A 16,262-nucleotide genomic window follows, 5' to 3' on the forward strand; every position below is an offset into this window, starting at 1 on the left:
ACCTCCCAGTGCCCTTGGAGCAAGCCATTGGGTTCCCCAGTTCTGCTCTGCCCAGTCCCATGTGTGCCATGGAAATAAGCAGGGCTGCTCCCCTTCCCTGCGACCCCTGTGTTTGCGGGTCCAACGGGACGCACTCCTGCTCCACGTCCGCTCCTGTCCCCGGGGGCTGCCCAGCTGCCACAGTGACGGTGGCTCAGCCGCGCAGCATTCCCTGGCCGGGAGTCAGCCGTGGGTGAGGCCGCTGGGAGGTTTCGGGAGGGCTCTGCTCTGGCTGAGCCGGGTGAGCAGGGCCGGGGGCTGTGGGGGGGGCGATGGCTCAGCCGCACTTCGGGCCTCTGGGGTGTTTGGGGTGTTTGGGGGGCAGGGTCACCCCTGCAGCAGCACAGAGCGGGGCCGCCCCGTCTGCAAGGAGCCCTCTGCCCGCTCCCCATCCCCTGAGTCAGAGCTTCCGGGGGAGAGGGCCGGGATTTTGGGAAACCTGTTTGCCTGGTAGGTGAGGCAGGATGGGTGGCAGGGGATCTCCTGGCCCTGCGGTGACATCATCCCCAAAGCAGGCATCCCTGATGGGCGCTGCCAGGCTGTTCAGCAGCACGATGGGCGCTTTGTGGGATGCCTGGAGCGGGCTGGCTGCACGGGGAATGGGGACACGTCCTCGGCTCCTGCTGCCCCTGCAAAGCCCTAAGTGCTGTTTCCCAGGGCTGTTCCTGCTGCTGACACCCATGTGCCCCTTGCCCTTGGATGCGCTGCTGCAGTCCGCAGCCCCCATACCCGGGGTGCCTTTGCTCCAGGATGCTGCCTGGGGCAGGGACCGGCGCTGTGCTCCTCTTCTTGCAAGGCCAAGAGGAGTTTCACCCCGGAGCAGGCTTGAGCCAAGCCCTCTGCCCCTGTCCCGGGAGGCCTCTCGTTATCTGCCTGTTATCGAGGCAGGGTGGGATGTGTGGGGTGAAACCCTCACCCTGGGAGAGGGGGGTGGCTGCTGGCGGTGACTAAAGCTCACATGTGACGGGTGGGTGCTGGAGAAGAAGCTTCAAGGCCTCACAAGCAGCCAAGGTGGGGATCGGGGATGGGGAATCAAAGCTCCTTCGGGGTGCCTGGAACTTGGGGTGATCGGAGTGGCACCGGCTGCGCGTTGTGGTGCTGGCAGTGACCAGGGATGTAGGGGGTACGGGGGGTGTCTGCTGCAGGGCCAGCGCTTACAGATGATGGGGGGGAGCATCGTGAAATGCGGGCGGTGGGGAGGGTGGGTGCAAGCCCCAGCGTTTGGGAGAGGAGGGGCTGGGCACGGGCGAGAGCCCGAGGAAAGCTGGGGGGACGCTGGGGGCAGGCCTGGGGCCGGGGTGACGGGCGGGGGGGGCCCGGCTGCGGGAGGGCGGCTGGGAGCGGGGTCTGGGCCGCGCTGCGGGTGGGGGAGAGGCCGCGCATCCTCCGCCCGCCCGCTCCCCCCAGCGCGGGGCCGGGCGAGATGCGCGGCCGGGGCGGGGAGCGCTGAGCGTCCTCCCCCGCCGGGTCGGGGGGAGCGGGGCGGCTCGGCTCGGCTCGGCTCGGCTCGGCTCGGCTCGGCTCGGCCAGGCCAGCCCCCTGCGCCTCCCCGCCACGCCATGGAGAGGAGCCGCGCCGGGCGGGAGCCGCAGCCCCAGCCCCAGCCGCAGCCGCAGCCGGCCCAGGGTAAGGCTTCGCGGCGGGGGCCGGCTCCGGCTCCGGCTCCGGCAGCGGTGGGAGCCCCGGGGCCCTGCCCGAGCCGGGGTCGGGGTGCGGGGGTGCGGCCGAGGGGGAGCCGGGAGCGGTGGGGAGCGGGATCCGGCCGGGGGATGCGGCGGGGCCGCCCGCGGAGCCGCTCTGGCGGGGGCCCGGGGGCGGTGGGGGAGCCCGGGGCCGCGCTGCCGGGGCCGGGGCGGCTTCTCGGGAGGGACAAAGCCCGGGCACGGCCCCTCCATCTTGGGGGGGGCCGGAGCGGCGCGGACCCCGGCCCCGTCGGGGGAGCTGCCCTTGGGGAGCCCTCCCGGGCGCGGCCCCGCCATGGCGGGGGGGGGGGGGAACCGGGGCGGCGGCGCTCGCCCGTGCTCGGGCTCGTCCTCGCCAGCCGGAGGGCGATGCCGGCCTGGTCCGGAGCCCCCCCCCGCCCCGAGCCTCTGTGCCGGGGGTCCCGGCGGGCAGGGCCCCGCTGCTCGCTATGGAGCCGGCCCCGCCGCCCTGCTGGCAGCGCTCGTGTTGCGGGGTGCTGGTGGCCCGGGGTCCGCGCCGGGGCGAGCGGAGGTGCTCGTGGGTTGAGGGGCTCCGGTTTTGCGCCCCTCTTGCCGGCGCTCGCCCCCACCATGGGCATGTCCCGGCCCATCCAGCCCCGGCGCTGCCCCGGGATGAACTCCAGCACCAGCCCTCGGCTCGGCAAACCGGGGCGGGCGGCAGCCGGCGGGGCCGAGTCCTGGGGCCGGGGTTTGTTTTGGCTCTTCCCCGCCGCAGGGCTCCAGCCAAGCGCTCTTTGGTCCCAGCGGGCCGCTCGCTCCCGGCTGTGACTAAGCACGGCCCGGCGGTGGAGCCGCTTCCCAGCGATGGAGGAAGAGGAGAGGCAGTTCCCTTCCCCCTCGTCCCCGGTGCCCGCCGCCGCGCCGTGATTCACCGCCCATGGCCGCCCGGGCCCTCGCAGGCGCAGAGGGGCCGCTGCCGGCCCCCAGCGATGCCGAACGCCGCTCGCCCTTTATCCGAGCGAAGCGGCTGCGGGGCCCCGCCGCAGCCCGCCCGGCCCCTGCTTGCCCCTCGGTGCCCTCGCTGCCCGGTGGTTTGGTTCCCTGGTACCAGGGAGACCTCGGCTGCTCCACCGTGAGAGGATGGAGCTGGGATGTGCGTGCACCGCATCCCGCTCCAGGGACCATCCCTGATCCTTGTCACTTGGGCAGCATGCATGGCTGGGCAGGCCAGGCTGCTCCCTGTCCTGCTTCCCAGCATGGACTGGATCCCTTGCACTCCTCAGTGTGCCATACCCTGGCTGCCAGCAGGGATGGGGTTTCACTCCAGGGACTGGGACCCACAGCAGTGTGGGGCAGCTGGTGGCATTGGGGGGGGCAGGAGCAGAGTGTGGCCCTATGGAGCTGCATGGCTGGGATGCTGCCCTGCAGACGGGCAGAGGGATGAGGGCCAAGGCAGGGAGAGGTTTGCCCTTGTCCATGTTTCCCCTGGCTTCTCCAGCCCCATTCCCTCCTGCACAGTGGAGAGGGAGGGTGCAGGGTGAGCTGGGTGCCAGCCAGCTCCTGCCTTTGGGAGCAGGCGGCTCGGGAGCTCTCGCAGCACAGGGATACCAGCAGAGCTGCTGCTGTGAAGCCATCAGAGCAACGTGATGCGACGTGCGGAGGGAGCGGGGATGTGACAGTCCCGTGGTGCCGTGTCCAAAATAGTTAGCACAGCTCTCGCTTGTCGCAGGGCTCCGAGCAGGGACGGACACCACAGAGCCGGATCCTGCGCAGCCCCAGCCCTGCAGGTGCCTGTATCCACGTTGTGAGGCTCAGGACCTGGTTTTGGCGGTGCTGAGCTTGCCCCGTGCCCTGCCTCGGGGCCGGGTTTCTGTTGGCCCAGCGGGATGCTGGCAGACAGGGCTTCGGGCGCGCGGCTCCGCACAGGTCGCCCCAAGGACGAGGGCACCTCTTGTCGCACTGGTGCTGCCCAGACGGATGAGGGGCAGGTGCTGCCCTCGCTCTGTTTGGGCTGTGCGGGTGCTGGGGTGCAGCAGCAGCCCCGGCCCTTCCCTCCGTGTGTATTTTAAACCCTGGAAACCCCCCAGCTCTGGCTCCGCTCTGGCCACGAGATCCCATCTCCCGAGTTCCCCTTGTTGCTCCCTGGCTTGGCACATTCCCTGCTGGCGCGGTGCTGTGCCACATGAGCTTGGTGGCCGCTGCCACGGCCTGGAGGCTGCCGCGGTTCCCTCATGGCTGCCTCCATGTGCCCTTCGCAGGGCACGGGCCCTGGCAAGGGTCTGGGACCTCCATGCAGTGCTGCACGGAGCAGTGGGTGCAGCCCCGGGCCAAACCAGTGCTGCCAGGAGCCGGTGCAAAGGCAGCGCGGGCCCAGCCGGGCGGGCAATGCCCCATCGTGCCCCTTCCTCCTGCCTGGTACCCACTGTGGGCATCTGGCTGTGCCCTCCCTGTGCCCCTCCTGCCCTGCCCGTGTCTGTCCCCGGAGCTGAGGGCACTGCATGGAGCGCCATGGGACGATGCCTGACGTGCCCCGGCTGCTTTCTGCTGGCTCTGAGCCTGAGCTCAGCCTCGGGATACAGCACTCATGCTGCCCGGGGCCAGGGTGCTGCCTGGGGCCAGGGTGCTGCCTGGGGCCAGGGCGCGGGTGGCTGTGGGCAGAACCCCCACGGGACCCCCTCCATGGGGAATGGGGTGTCACTGCTGTTGGTGGCTGCCAGGGTGGCACTGACCACCCCTGCGGTGCGGGCTGCTGGTGCTTGCTCAGAGCATTGCCCATGTCTCCCTGCCCATGCATGTGAGCCGAGGCTTGGATGTGCTGGGGATGTGCCAGGGATGCTTGCTCACTATCCCTGTCATCCAGGTGCTGCAGCGCCCGGGAATCCCGGGAGTTGGGTGGGACCAGGTAGGGCTGGGCTCTGAAGCACATCTGAGACATGGTGAGGTGGGGTGGGATCGTGGGCAGCACTGGGAAGGGCCCAAGGGTGCACCGTGGGCTATGGGGAGCAGCCCTGCAGAGCCAGCGGTGGGTCTCAGGGCTGTGGCTCCCCTCGGGATCTTGTCCCTGGGCATCACAGGGACATGAGCCATGGCCAGGGTGGGCCGGGTGCAGTGACACCAGCCCCAGCGGGTGGCTTTGCAGTGCCCACGCTGCACCCACCAGCCCCTCTCTCCTCTCCTCCTGGGGTAACGATGGGCCCCATCCGATGCCCACGTCCCAGGGCAGGTACCGCACGTGGAGCAGCCCCAGTCGTGCCACAGAGCAGGGAGCTGAGATTACAGTGGATGGGGGGAGCTGAGGTTAAAGCAGGCGGGTGCCCCCCCTTCCTCATGGGAAGCGCCCCGCGGGGATGCGCAGCGGACGGGTATCGGAGCCTGCTCGGCCAGAGCGCCCTGCAGGGCCTCGATGTGCTCTCGCTTCACGGCACCAGGGATTTGCCTCTGCCTGGCTGAGCATCCCCAGCCATGTGCCGGCCACGGGGCAGTGCCGGGCTGGAGGTGCTGGTGGTGCTCGGTGGCGCTGGTGCCACAGGGACCCACGGGATGGGCTGGGATGCGCTGGGTGACAGGCGTCGAGGGGCAGCCCCATGGCTGCTTCCAGTGCCAGCAGCGGGACCAGCGCTGCACAGGCTCGCCCGGGCTGGGGGCTGCAGGGGAGCCGTGCCTGCACGTCTGGGGGGCCGGGAGCTAATCCCTGCGGAATGCTGCGGCCAGGGGACAGGGGACGCCCGCGCCGCCCGGGCGCAAGCAGCGTTGGGTTTCAGGGCAGCTGCCGTGCTGGAGCAGCGACAGGGACAGATGGAGCAGGGCTGGCCCCAGCCTGTGCAGGCAGCCCTGCCCTGGCCATGGGCACTGCTGTGCCCCCGGATGGGTCCTGCCCAGGGCTCTGTGTGTGCCCCATGGAGCAGGGTGGCCGGAGGCTCCTGCCGTCCCCAAGCGTTGCTCCCTGCACATCCAGGGCTCCGGAGACATTTCCGTCTGCTGAGGGACACCAGCCTGGCCTTGATGCTTCGTCCCCACGGGCAGCACCCGCAGGGTCACCTCTTCCAGCTGGGACACGCGTGGTGCCACCATGGGTATTGTCCTTAGAGCTGGTGCCTGCCGAGCCCCCTGTCCTGCGGGTGCTGATCGGGGCCAGCCCTGGGGGTCGGGGCAGGGGAGCCCCTAACTGCAGCCCCGGCACCTCCCCAGGCACACATGAGCTGCTGTCTGCGTCGAGGGGTGCAGCGATGGGGAGGTGGGGGGTGCAGCAGTGGGGATGTGGGGGGTGCAGCAATGGGGATATGGGATGTGCAGGATCGGGGCCAGGGGATGGGCTGGCTTCCTGCAGCAGAAAATACCCGGAAGGCTGCCGGGGTCTGCGGGGGGGCCGGGGCTGGATGAGTCCCCTGCAGAGCTTGGGGAGGGGTGAACCCTGCAGGCACGGGCCCCCCAGCGTGCTATGGGGCTGCAGCAGGTCCCCAGCCCCTCCGTGGGCAGGTAGGTGCTGCTGCGGGCGCTGTGTCCACGGGACCTGGGGCGCAGCCATGCCTATGGCACGGAGCGGGGCTGGCGGTGCCTGGAGCTGCTGCACTGGGGTGAGGAGCGGCGCCGGGCCATGTTTGCAGAGCCCACACTTTGCCCCTCGCTGATGACTGCGGAGAGCTCTGCAAACACGGCCCGGCCCCGTGTCTGATATCGCCCTGCGGTCACCGGTGTGCTCACCGCACACCACCGGCGATGGGGCCAGGCACTGCAGTGCTGCCCGGGGGGCTGGAGCCGGGTGCCTGTGGGGCTGGGATCTTGGCACATGCTCGGGCTCGTTGATGGTGGTCGGGGGGATCACCAGTGCCGGTCACGGTGCATCCACGCTTGCAGAGGGCGCGTGCTGTGGCACCGCAGGGCGGTTGGCACCGGGTCTCCATCCCCAGCACCGGTGCGTGCAGCGGTCCCCAGTGCCCGGCATCCCCATGGGCTGGCGGCGGTGGGCAGCGATCCCAGCGCTGCTCCCCTGGGGTGCCCCTCACCTGCCCCGTGCGGGAGGGGAGCCCCACGCGAGGAGGGGGCTGTTTTGCACCGGCCGCGGCCGTGTCCTCGCGGGCATTCCTGGGCCATGAGTTCATGGCTGCACGCGGGCCCGGCCATGGCGCGGCACGGGGGGACGTGGGCCGCCGCGGTGACGTCAGGGCACGGAGCCCGCACCCATCCTGCTCCATCCATGGGGCCAGCGCCGGCGGAAGCGGTTCCGCATCCTCCGGGGACGGTAGCGGTGGGTCCCCAGCCCCGTGTCCCCGCTGCGTGGGGCCGGGCTGGCAGCTGGCAGCGGAAGAAGGGCGGCTTTGTGGCAGCGGTGCCTGGTGCAGCGCCCGCCGGTCCCTCTGTGCATTGTGCATCCGGAGCCTGGCACCCGCCGGGGGTGCCCCCCAAAACCGGGGCAGCGGCAGGGCTCGTTGCAGGGACAGCCTTGCTCCCGAGGGCTGTGTCCGGGCGGACGGGGCTGCCCCAGGCTCTGCCATTGACTGTTGGCTCTGCTCTGCTGTGTTCCAGGGAAGCCACCGTCCCCGATGGGAGACAGCGTCGTCCCCCCCGCCTCGCCTGGGGGTGCCCTGCAGGGAGAGCGCACCCCCCCGCAGCATGACCCGCCCGGCCCTGCAGCCGTGGTCCCCTCGGCGCAGCCCCCGTCTCCCACCCCTGCAGCCATCGCCCCTTCAGAGGAGCCCGTCTCAGCCGCCCCTGCAGCCCTGACCCCCCCCAAGCACCCCATCGGTCCCCCCCCCGCCGTGACACCCCCCTCCGGGAGCACCCCCCTGCAGCGTGACCACCCCGGCCCTGCAGCCGCCACGCCGCCAGGACAGCCCGGGTCCCCCAGCCCTGCAGCCCCCTCAGCAGAGAGTGCCCCCCCTCGGTCCCCACCTGGGCCCCCCCCACCCGTGACGGAGCACCCCAAAGCAGAGGCATCACCCCCCGGCCCCAGCCAGCCAGTCCCCATCCACGCTGCTGCTGCTGCCGCCCCTTGCCCAGCAGAGACCCTGCCCCATGGGAGCAAACCCCCAGCCCCAGCCGCTGGTGAAGGGCCCCCCCCCGATGCCAAGACCCCCGTGTGTGGCACAGCCGGGCCCTCGAAGGATGCCCCCACCCCGAGGGACCGCCCCACCGCGGCTGCAGCCTCGCCAGCAAGTGCCGCCAGCCCCAGGCCCAAGCAAGGTGGGTGCTGGGGGGCTCAGGGGGGCTGTGGTGGTGCTGGCACCCCATGGGCGCTGCTCTGATGGTGTCTCCCCACTGCAGATACCCAGAAAGCGCAGGCGAGGCACAAGCAGGCGAAGGAGCGGCGCGAGGAGCGAGCCAAGTACCTGGGTATGGGGCTGGGCAGCGGGGTGGGAAGCGGGGCTGGCACATCCCGGGTGCGGGCCGGGAGGGAAAGTGGATGCCGGAGGAAGGCAAGAGCTAAGGAGCTTTGCTGGGTCACGGGCAATCCCATTAACTGCAACGAGCTGAGCCCAGGCAGCTCTGCACCCGCAGCACATCGCTGTGCTGCTGCTGCTCCCCATGGTGCGGGTGCCCCTGGGTCCGTGGGTGCTCCCCGGTCCATGGGTGCCCCCCGATCCGTGCATGTCCCCGCCGCGCAGCGCCCAGCTCGGCTCTGTGCTCAGCTCGGGGTGCCGGGCCCCTGCGCGGCACATGGGGCCTCCTCGTCCCCGCGCTCTTTCCACCCTCATTCCCCCATTGTTCGCTCCGCGGGCTCCCGGCCTCCCTTTTGTCCTTGCCCAAACCCCTCCCTCGCCGGCCCCGCGATGCCGCCTGCCCCGCGTGCTCCGGGTGCTCCGGGCGCAGGCAGCGCTCGGCCCCGTGCCGCCGGCATGGGCACGGGTGCCCAGCGCGGGGCTCAGCGCGGCTGCGCCTCGGGTGTGACCCCGCCGCCGCGGCTCCATCCTGCAGCCGCCAAGCGGGTGCTGTGGCTGGAGAAGGAGGAGAAGGCCAGGCTGCTGCGGGAGAAGCAGCTGGAGGAGCGCCGCAAGCGCCTGGAGGAGCAGCGGCTGAAGGCGGAGAAGCGCCGGGCGGTGCTGGAGGAGCGGCAGAGGCAGAAGCTGGAGAAGAACAAGGTGGGGATGGGGAATTGTGGGTGCGGTGGGGGTGAGGACGGGGATGCGCTCCCTGGGGTCACCCTGTGGCTCCAGCAGCTGCTCTGGGAGCTTCCTACTGTGCCCATCCTTCACGCATCCTTTATGGTGCGGAGCCTCTGTGGTACCCAGCTCTTTGGGCACAGCTTTCCACTGTGCCCATCCTCCGTGCATCCTTTATGGTGCAGAGCCTCCTTGGTACCCGGCTCCTTGGGCACATGTGCCCTGGCCGGGCCAGGCATCACTTCCACATCTCCTCCAAGCATCCCATCGCTGCGGTAGCCTCATGGCAGGAGGCTCCAGCCGGTGCCAGCCCCATGCTCCTTGGCCTCACCCTGTCCTTCTCCCTCGGGCAGGAGCGCTACGAGGCGGCGATCCAGCGATCGGCCAAGAAGACGTGGGCAGAGATCCGGCAGCAGCGGTGGTCCTGGGCTGGAGCCCTGCACCACGGTTCTCCTGCACACAAGGATGGTGAGTGCGGGGCTGGCTGCGGGCACCGGGGCCCTGTGGCTCTGTGCCGGCTGGGCATGGCTCTGCGGTGCTCTGTGCAAGGAGGGTGAGACCCCAAACCCCAGCTCAGCCCCATGCTGCTGTGGGCCGTGCTGCTGTCACCCTGGGCTGTGCCAGGGCCTGATGGGGACCCTTGGTGTCCCTTGGCTTTTCCCTGCTCTCACAGGGTCGGGGTGAGCCGGAGGCTGTGCGTGGTCACTGCTGTGTGAGGGGCTGTGCCTGGGGACAGCCCTGCCTGCTGTGGGGTGCTGTGGCCGTGCTGCCCGCGTCTCCAGCAGCCGGAGGAGCCGGGCACGGGCTGTGGAGCTGTGCGAGGCTGTGGCCGTCTCTCGCTGGGGTCTGTGCTGCAGCGTCTCCCCTTGTTCCCTGGCTGGGCAGGGGCAGCGCTTGGCCCCTCCAGCTCCAACACGGGGGTGCCCGTGGCTGCGCTGTGCCTGGGTGTGCGTGGCTGTGCCATGCCCTGAGGTGGCTGCCGGAGGCTCAGCCATGCCAGTGTCCCGCAGCCGACACTCAGCCCTCCTGGGGGGGTGTCTGGGGGACACCCCGTGGGGTTTGGCACCGGGGTTGGGCATGTGGAGGTCTCCCTTGTCCCTTGACCGCCGAGGGGACAGGGACATGCAGGCGGGCGCTGGCACTGCCTGGTGTGTGCGAGGCATAGAGGGGAGAGGGATCTGCCCCACTTGTGCCATGGGGCTGCTGTGGCAGCCCCGGCTGTGCCTGCCTGGCCAGGTTGTGTGTACCGGCACCACATGTGTACAGGTGTTGTGTGCCGGGCTGTATGTACCGGCATCACATGTGTACAGGTGTCATGTGCCCAGCTATATGTACCGGCACCACGTGTGTACAGGCGTTGTGTGCCGGACTGTATGTACCGGCATCACATGTGTACAGGTGTTGCGTGGTAGGCTGTATGTACCGGCATCACATGTGTACAGGCGTTGTGTGCCTGGCTGTATGTACCAGCATCACATGTGTACAGGCGTTGTGTGCCGGGCTGTATGTACCGGCATCACATGTGTACAGGCGTTGTGTGCCGGGCTGTGTGTACCAGCACCACGTGCATACAGGTGTTGCGTGCCCGGCTGTGTCTGGCCGAGCTGAGCGTACAGGCGCTGTGCTCTGGTTGCGCCTGTCTGGGCTGTGTGTCCCGGTGCCGTGTGGCCGGCTGTGGCACACTCTGGGACAGGCCTGTGTGCCCGTGGCGCAGCGCCTGGCACGGCCCGGCAAGGGGACCCCTTCCCCTGCCTCCTCTCCCTGGGACGGGCTCCAGCGCCGTCACTCCCCGGCGTCCTGGCTGCCACCTGCACCAGCAGGGAGCTGCCCAGGCCGTTTTCTCCAGAGGAGCCCAGTGGAGGTGGTGCCGGCCACCAGCACCCTCCTGGCACTGCCAGAGTGACCCAGCACCGGCGTCAGCGCTGTCCTCTGTGCGTCTGGACCTGCTGCCCTCAACCCGCTCGCCCGGTGCTGCCGAGGTCCTTGGCCTCCCGGCTCCCAGGACTGCTTCTGGGGACACCCTTTTAGCAGGGCTCCCAACGGACGAGATCCCTGCATGATCCCAGCATGACCCCCCTGGGGCCCGCTCGGGCACCGCGCCATGCCGGATGCCAGTGCCATGTGTTGTGTTCCTGGACACCAGCATCCCCTGGTCCCACTCTCTGTGCTGCATCCTCCTGCCCCGGTGCCCCGGCACGGCCGTGCATGCTGCATGTGGGGGGCCCAGCCCCAGCCCCGGGTCCTTAATGCCCTTGTGTCTTTTCCCTTCTCCAGGTGCGAGCCGGTGCTCGGTGTCCGCTGTAAACCTCCCCAAACACGTGGACTCTATAATCAACAAGCGGCTCTCCAAATCCTCCGCCACCCTCTGGAACTCTCCCAGTAGAAGTAAGAGCCCTTTGTGTTTGCCCCAGCGCAGCGCTGGGGACCCCCGAGGCCAGGGTCCCCCCCGTCCCCAGGCCCTGCCTTGCAGCACGGTGCCCGCGGAGAGAGGAGAAGCCGTTTGCTGTTTGCAGGAGGAGGCTCCTTGAGGCTGTGAGGAGGAGGAGGAGGATGAGGAGGATGAGGAGGTGCTGGCAGCCCCGTAGGGCGCCGGGATGGGGACGGGAGCCCTGGCTCCCTGCCACAGGGCAGCTCTGGTGGGTGCAGACGCAGCTGCACAGGGTCACCGGAGCCTCCTTGGGGCTGGTGCCACCGCGTCGCCTGTCCCCAACAGGGGCTGGGTGCCCGCGGGTGCGACGCTGCGTCGGGTGCTGCGAGGTCGTCCCGGCCCTTGCGAGCTGCCGGGGGCTGACGTCTGCGCCGGAGGGATGCGTCCAGCGCCGGCGCTGCTGTTGTGTTTCGGAGTTGCCTGGTGATGGCTGGTTATAAATAGCCCGAGCAGCTGACGCGCGCGGCTGCGGGCGCTGGTGACGCAGGCGGCTCCCAATGTCCCCGTGCTGGGGGCTCAGCCCAGGGACAGGCACCCAGGGGCTGTCAGCACCGCACGGGTGGGAGCAGCAGCTCCTTGGGCCGGTGCCGGACCTGGCGTCCTGTCCTGCGGCACCCGTGGCTCTGTTTTCAACCCTCCTGGCAGCAGGACCCCTAAATGGGGGCCCCGGTGGAAAGGGGCAGAGGGGCCTTGTCAATGTGGGTGCTTCCTGAGCACCCGTGGAGTGTTTGGTGCTGGTGATGCGCAGTGGATGTGTCCCGCTGGGCCAGCATCGTGGCTGCGGACCACTGTTCCTTGGGTGCCGTGAGCCTGGCCTGGCTCCTGCGGCATGTTTGGTGACTTTGGCACAGCTCCCTTGGGGTGAGGGTGTGCTGGGGGCTTGATCACACCGGGTTGGGGGCACAGGGAAGGGACACGTCAGCAAGGAGAGGGCTGCTCTCAGTGGGGTTGCACCCTGTGGGTACCGCTCGCTGCGGGTGCATGGCGGCTGGGGTGACCGTGGGGCATGGGGACACCGTCGTTGTCACGCAGCTGCGCCGTGCCGCGGGTGCTCAGGCACCCCCCTACTCCTGCGCCCGCATGGCCCCTGGTCCTGCGCAGCCGAGAGCTTCGGGCACTCCCAGGGCTGTGCATGTGCCCCGGCCTTGCTGCAACCGCATGGCTGCTCCCTCGCAGCGGGCTGGGGCCGGTGCCTGTGGGCTCAGGGCTGTGCTGACGGCTCCTCTCCTTCCCCAGACCGGAGCCTGCAGCTTAGCCCGTGGGAGAGCAGCATCGTGGACCGGCTGATGACACCCACCCTGTCCTTCCTCGCACGCAGCCGCAGCGCCGTGACGCTGGCTGGGAACGGCAAGGAGCAGGGTGCGTACCTGCAGCCACGTGCATCCTGGCGCGGGACTGGGACAGGGGAGCCTGGTGACCACGGCGCCGGTGCCGAGTGGCTCCGTCCTGACGGGGGGGTTTCTCCTGCCCGCAGTGCCCGTGTGCCCCCGCTCGGCCTCCGCCAGCCCCCTCAGCCCCTGCCACAACCACCGCCTGCAGCACCGCTGCTGGGACAGGCGGAAGGGGACCACGGCCAGCCCCGACGTGACGCCGCGGCGCAGGACCGAGGCCTCGCCCGTGAGTGCCATCCCCTGCGGTGCGCTCCCGGTGCCGGCGTGGCCGCGGGGCGGCCGGTGCTGACGCTGTCTCTGTCTCTGCCTGACCGGAGCAGAAGAAGAAGGAGAAGAAGGAGAAGGAGCGGGAGAACGCCAAGGAGCGCAGCGCCCTGTCCCGCGAGCGCAGCCTCAAGAAGCGGCAGACGCTGCCGGCGGCACAGCCCCGGCTCCTGCCCGCTGCCGACAGCAGGTAGGGACCCAGCACCACCGGCCCCTCGCCCCGCTGCCACGCGGGCAGCCCCAGCCCCGCTGACACCATCTCTTGCTCCGTTTGCAGCCCCGGCCCCAAGAACCGTCCCTCATCCCCTGCCACCCCCAAAACCCGTCCAGCGTCCCCCAGCCCGGCCCTCGGCTCTCCCCACAAGCCGCCCCTGCCCCGCAGCACCCACTCCTCTCCCAAGGTGCGGGCCAGGGCCCGGGAGGAGCGGGGGGAGCAGGAGAGCCAGGCGAAGGTGCGGGACAGGAAGGAGGAGGAGCGGGGCCCGGCCCCCACGGCCCTCCCCGAGCCCCCCAGGGCTCCTGCAGAGCCAGCAGCAGGTGGGTACCGGGAGGCTGGGGGCCAGCGGGGCTGGGGGGAGCAGCGGCAGCACTGATGCCGTGTGCACCCCACAGCCCCCCCGGCCCCTGCAGCCCCCAGCCCCGCGCCCGCCACCCCCCCGGGCAGACCCCCCGCCGGCACCACGGACCGGGAGGAGGCTGCGCGGCTGCTGGCGGAGAAGCGGCGGCAGGCGCGGGAGCAGCGCGAGCGGGAGGAGCGGGAGCGCCGGGAGCAGGAGGAGCAGGAGAGGTGGGTGCTGGCCCCATCCCCTGCGCCCCGCTCCCCCCGCACCGTGCTGAGGGCCCCGTCCCCGCAGGCGGCTGCAGGAGGAGCGGGCGCAGCGGGCGGCCGAGGAGCAGGCGCGCAGGGAGGCCCTGGCGCGGCAGCGGGAGGAAGAGCGGCGGCTGCAGGAGGAGCGGGAGGCCCAGGAGAGAGCACGGGCGGAGCGGGAGGAGACGGAGCGGCTGCAGAGACAGGTGTGGGGTGCGGGGATGGGGAGGGAGAGGTGGGGTTGGGATGAAGGCAGGGATGGGTGATCAGGGGCTGGAGCACCTCCATATGGAGCCAGGCTGAGAACACTGGGGCTGTTCAGCCTGGAGAAGAGAAGCTGCGTGGAGACCTCAGAGCAGCTTCCAGGGTCTGAAGGGGGCTGCAAGGATGCTGGGGAGGGGCTCTTCATCAGGGACTGCAGTGACAGGACAAGGGGTGATGGGTTCAAACTGAAGCAGGGGAAGCTCAGGTTGGATATGAGGAAGAAGTTCTTTACTGTGAGGGTGCTGAGGCGCTGGCACAGGGTGCCCAGAGAAGTGGTGAATGCTCCATCCCTGGCAGTGTTCAGGGCCAGGTTGGCCAGAGCCTTGGGTGAGATGGTCTAGTGTGAGGCATCCTTGCCTTAACACCCAGGGTGGAGGAAGGGAACGTGGAGCAGGGCTGTGCTGAGCCGCCTGGGCACCGTGTCCCCACTGCCCTGCCCTGTCTGATCCATCCCTGCCACCCCGCTGTGCCGCAGAGGGAAGAGGCCGAGGCCAAAGCACGCGAAGAGGCTGAGCGGCAGCGGCTGGAGCGTGAAAAGCACTTCCAGCGCGAGGAGCAGGAGCGGCTGGAGAGGAAGAAGGTGAGGGCTGGGGACACAGCAGGGGCATCCCTGCAGGGGTCCTGCCCAGCACCCAGGGCGGGTCTGGCTGGCGAGGGCTGTGCATGAGCCCCTCTCTGCCCCGCAGCGCCTGGAGGAGATCATGAAGAGGACGCGCAAGTCTGACGCAGCAGATGCCAAGGTGGGTGCTTGTCCCGTGTCCGGATGCACGTCAGGACGCGGGGGACTCTGCGGAGCCCACCTGCCACCACTGCCCCTCACGGCTCTCCTCTCCCTGCAGAAGAAGGAGGACAAGAAGGTGGTGAATGGCAAAGCGGCCGAGCAGGACGATGTCCCAGGTGTGCGGCCCCTTCCCACCCCCTGCTGCCCCTTGGGGTGCCTGCTCCTGGCCCAGCCATGCTCCTGGCCAGGGCCATGGCTGAGCGGGGGCTCTACTGACATCCCCAGGCCGTGAGAAGCACGCGGGGCCCATGTCAAAGCAGGAGGAGCTCCCCGAGATGGAGACACCGAGCGCAGGGACTCCGGGGGGGCTGAAGGGCCTGGTGGGTGAAGGGCTGCAGCCAAGGTGAGCACAGGACGGCCTGAGGGGACCAGGGTGGGGGGGGCAGCGGGGTCCTGGCTGACCCCAGCCCCTCTGCCCCCCAGCTCCCCAGCCAAGGAGGTGGCGTCCCCGGCCTCCCTGGTGAACGGCGTGCAGGCCGGCAAGCACGAGAACGGCTTCTCAGGCCCGGAGGGCTCCAAGGAGCTGCTGGAGCTCTCCCACCACAGCAGCAGCCCCGGCAGCATCATCCCCTTCGGGGACAAGGAGCCCTTCCTCAAGCAGGCCGTGGTGAAGCCCCCCCAGGTCACAGGTGAGAGACGGGAGGGCTGCGGGGCTGGGGCTGTGCTGCGGCCACCCCAGGCTCAACCCCTCCCCTTTGCCCGCAGAGGTGCTGTGAGGCGGGGCCCCGGGATGTGCCCCCGCCGGGCCCCACGGCCGGACCCGTGGCTGCTGTTGGAAGAAAACACCTCGCTCCTGCCCGTGCCGTGCTGCGGGGGCCCGGACCCCGGCGCGGCGCTGCGGGGACGCTCGGTTTCTCTCTTTGTTCTTTGTTCTTATTTCAGTTTTCTTTCATTTTTTAAATATGCACCTTATCAGACACCCCCCCCACATCCCCCCCGCCGGAGCCGCCCCAGACGTGTGCTGTAATAATGTAGTTATTTAACTCGCTGGGTACAATGTATGTGAATACTGTAAATAGAGCTCGGCCAGACACGGGGGACGCCGCCCGGCCCGGCCCTGCGTGGGGCAGGGGGGCTTGAGGTGCGCAGCTCAGGCAGGCAGGCTCAGCCCGGCCCGGGGAGGGCGGGGGGGGGGGTGTTCCCCATGCCCACGGCCCCACGCATGCCCCCGGAGCACCCGCACCGGGCCCGGCCGGTGCCGCGCTGCTCTCCGTGCCGTTGTGACAGTGTTATGCATCCAGACAACCTCTGCCAACAATAAAGTGGACAACTGCCCTCGCCTTGCCTCGCTACGGCCTCGGGGGGGGGACCGCGCTGCCGGCGGGGGGGGCGGCCGGGTTCAGCGTGGGGCCGGTTCACCGGGCCGGGACCGGCCGCCCTGCGCCCCCCATGGCGGGGCAGCACCCGGGGACCGGACGGGGCGGAGGAAGAGGAGCGGCCTCCGGCTCCAGCGCCACGGCCGCCATTTTCCGCCTCAGCGCAAGCCGCACCCTCCGCGTGGCGTGAGGGGCGGGGTGAGCAGTGACGTACCCCCGTGCGCTGCGCCC

The 16,262-nt window shown here is 70.1% G+C and overlaps 1 protein-coding gene across 1 annotated transcript; it reads left to right on the forward strand.

Annotated features, from left to right (window-relative positions):
* The first annotated feature begins 1,506 nt into the window (after nt 1–1,506).
* On the forward strand, nt 1,507–15,990 carry MAP7D1 (MAP7 domain containing 1). Its single transcript, XM_065697883.1, has 18 exons — nt 1,507–1,665; nt 7,206–7,862; nt 7,944–8,012; nt 8,595–8,758; nt 9,133–9,247; nt 11,054–11,164; nt 12,444–12,566; nt 12,682–12,824; nt 12,919–13,052; nt 13,140–13,399; nt 13,475–13,649; nt 13,717–13,876; nt 14,410–14,514; nt 14,621–14,674; nt 14,774–14,831; nt 14,941–15,058; nt 15,139–15,344; nt 15,421–15,990. Exons 1-18 carry the CDS (start codon nt 1,599–1,601, stop codon nt 15,429–15,431), a joined length of 2,730 nt encoding a protein of 909 aa, XP_065553955.1. The 5' UTR covers nt 1,507–1,598; the 3' UTR covers nt 15,432–15,990.
* Nucleotides 15,991–16,262: the final 272 nt, after the last annotated feature.

This window comes from Lathamus discolor, chromosome 18, assembly GCF_037157495.1.
Source record: "Lathamus discolor isolate bLatDis1 chromosome 18, bLatDis1.hap1, whole genome shotgun sequence".
Taxonomy (NCBI): Eukaryota; Metazoa; Chordata; class Aves; order Psittaciformes; family Psittacidae; genus Lathamus; species Lathamus discolor.

Excerpts from the sequence above, each read along its gene's own strand:
- MAP7D1 (XM_065697883.1), top strand. The coding sequence starts at position 1,599 with ATGGAGAGGAGCCGCGCCGGGCGGGAGCCGCAGCCCCAGCCCCAGCCG. Across the intron at positions 12,567-12,681 it reads TGGGAACGGCAAGGAGCAGG|TGCCCGTGTGCCCCCGCTCG; the intron begins GTGCGTACCTGC and ends TCCTGCCCGCAG. Across the intron at positions 13,650-13,716 it reads GAGCAGGAGGAGCAGGAGAG|GCGGCTGCAGGAGGAGCGGG; the intron begins GTGGGTGCTGGC and ends CCGTCCCCGCAG.